Source organism: Rutidosis leptorrhynchoides, chromosome 4 (assembly GCF_046630445.1).
Source record: "Rutidosis leptorrhynchoides isolate AG116_Rl617_1_P2 chromosome 4, CSIRO_AGI_Rlap_v1, whole genome shotgun sequence".
In the NCBI taxonomy this organism is placed as follows: domain Eukaryota; kingdom Viridiplantae; phylum Streptophyta; class Magnoliopsida; order Asterales; family Asteraceae; genus Rutidosis; species Rutidosis leptorrhynchoides.
The window spans coordinates 80,039,084-80,041,764 of NC_092336.1; the positions used below are offsets into that span (position 1 = coordinate 80,039,084).

A 2,681-nucleotide genomic window follows, 5' to 3' on the forward strand; every position below is an offset into this window, starting at 1 on the left:
ACATAGTTTTCCAATACTTGTAAAATCAGATTATAGTGTTTATAAAGTTTTAAAACATGATAAGACAGTCAACTTTGACAATTGTTCAACAAAACGAGACGTGCCTTATATAGAAATTCATTTACTCGATTAGTAATATCTAAAAATCCAAATTATCAATCTCATAGACAAGTTGTTTAAATATTAATTTACAGTTTCAAACACAATTTCAATTAACGTCAACCATAATTCAGTTAACCATAACTTTTAATCCGTTCCTCGAAAACACACGATTTCTAAATGAAAAGTTATTAATTTTTCGACAGCTTTCAACGACATGCATATCATATACCTTATATCAATAACATACGTATCAAATTCGTGATTCATCATAAACTATCTGACGACAAAATTAAAGCATACAAGTATGCATAAACATATATACTCGAGCACTAGACATGGATACACTATTAAATATATAAAAGATAAGATATGAATGCTCACGTATCAATATTGTGATTCAATATTGCAGGAAAGTACGTAGACGCAACGGAGATTATAAACACTAGGTTTGACTTGCGAACAATACCCACGAACATTACCCATAACCTCTGTAGCCATAACCCATAATTTCCTTAGCTTTGACTTATTTGAAAACTCTGTTTGAAATCATTTGAGCAGAACTTCGTCGTAGTATTTTATGCATAATACTACTAATAATAATACTCCCAACTATAAGATTAATAATAATATTAATCTTAATAATAATAATAATAATAATAATAATAATAATAATAATAATAATAATAATAATAATAATAATAATAATAATAATAATAAAAATAAAAATAAATATACTATGAAGTATGTGAATTAGATAGAGAGATAGATTGAATTGTGAAATGGTTATATATATATATATATATATATATATATATATATATATATATATATATATATATATATATATAATATAATAATATAAATATAATATAATAATATAGAAAATAAAAACGTGACAATTAACATTCAATAATATCTGCCGACAGTTTTCGCGGACCGGTATTTCGTACTCTGTTGCTAATAATTGACGGGTAAAAGTATAAATAAAAAATATTTCACTTTTTATAATTGAATACATATATTTATTTTGGTCTTAAGCTTTATAAAACTAGTTGTGAAAAGGTTCATTTATTTATAAAAATTATTATATACGTTCGACGTAGAGTGTACGTACTAGTCTGCTGATCATTATGTGCCACCGTAAATTACTGAATTCGTTTAATTCAATCGAATTAACGAATTTTAATATTTTAAAAAGTCGTATTTATTAAATACTTCAGGGATATTTTATGTAACTTATAATTAATAATTTCTATCATGTCGCTTTCATGTGAATAGTAATTTAATTAATTTCGTTTCATTTACTATTCATATGAATAGTAAATGAATTAATTTCGATTCAACTATTTAAGTTACATTGTTGTACGTTGTGCTTTACAACTTGTACATCTTTGATTTAATTTCGTGTCTTCTTAAAAACTAAAAAAAATACATCATAAAAATAAAACGATTATATACGTAAACTTTTTAATTTGAAACTGCATCATTCAATAGTAAATTTTTATCATTTCGTATATAAATATTATTCGCATGTTTCCGTATATATATATATACACACACACACACACACACACACAATTATATAATTATCATAAGTTACGACGTTCGTGAATCGTCGGACAAATAGGGTGGTCAACCGTTATATAAAAACTCATTTTCAAAAGTTTTAAAACTTGTCATAATTCATTACTTATCATGTCGGAAACATTTATAGTTTTGGTTCAAAATAAGTCGAAATTTTCCGGGTCGTCACACCAAACAACCATTACATCCTTTTCATAAGATTCACACCCCATTTCTGCTCCACTTCCCTAACAGCTTTTGAATCTTTGACTTTTAAGGTCAACAACTTGACCTTTATATAATCCTGGACAATAGTAATCAACTCTTCAGAATTCCTTTTAACCCCTTGAAAACATCTTTTATTTCTTTCTTGCCACACAAAATACACACTAGCATCAATCACTAGTCTTGTCAAAATACTCCATATTTGTTTCTTATAAGGATAAATAGCCATCATCTCCATTATTACATGAAGTTCATTTGACAGACCACGAAACAGTAGCTTTTCCTTCAATTTACCCCACACTTGCTTAGAGTAATCACACTTGAAGAACAAGTGCTGCACAGAATCCACTTCTATATCACATAGATGACAGTTATAGCTTGCTCCAGGATTCCATATCAATAATCTTTCCTGAATATTAAGCCTGTTCCACATAGCTAACCACAATACAAATGCATGCTTGGGGATAATATGGCTGAACCAGACAACATGATACCAGTTTTTCACAGGCCTATTAATTCTTAAATCAATCCAAGCTTGTATTGTGGTGTACTGGACCTTTTCAAAATCATTGTTGACCCAAAAAAATACCATCATGATTATTCTTTAATTCAGGAACCTTAATTTGATCAAGCACAGGGTATTTTCTTCTCCACTCATCAGGCCAACTGTCACCATATAACTGCCTATACTCAGCCACCACCATATCATCTTTGAGCCTAAAGTCATACCTGTCCCTTCTTGAAACAATCTGCTCAATAGGACCAATTGAACACCACTTATCAAACCACAT

At 28.5% G+C, this 2,681-nt stretch overlaps 1 protein-coding gene across 1 annotated transcript; it reads right to left on the reverse strand.

Annotated features, from left to right (window-relative positions):
- Positions 1-1,867: 1,867 nt before the first annotated feature.
- Positions 1,868-2,681, reverse strand: LOC139840761 (uncharacterized). Its single transcript, XM_071831008.1, has 2 exons — positions 2,480-2,681; positions 1,868-2,325 (listed from the first exon to the last, which is right to left on the reverse strand). The coding sequence occupies exons 1-2, from the start codon at positions 2,679-2,681 to the stop codon at positions 1,868-1,870; spliced, it is 660 nt and encodes a 219-aa protein (XP_071687109.1).

What these genes read in the sequence shown, in the direction of transcription:
- LOC139840761 (XM_071831008.1), bottom strand. Translation starts at nt 2,681, where the DNA reads ATGTGGTTTGATAAGTGGTGTTCAATTGGTCCTATTGAGCAGATTGTT. An exon ending in ATTAAAGAATAATCATGATG is followed by an intron (nt 2,326 to 2,479) that starts GTATTTTTTTGG and finishes TATTGTGGTTAG; the next exon opens with CTATGTGGAACAGGCTTAAT.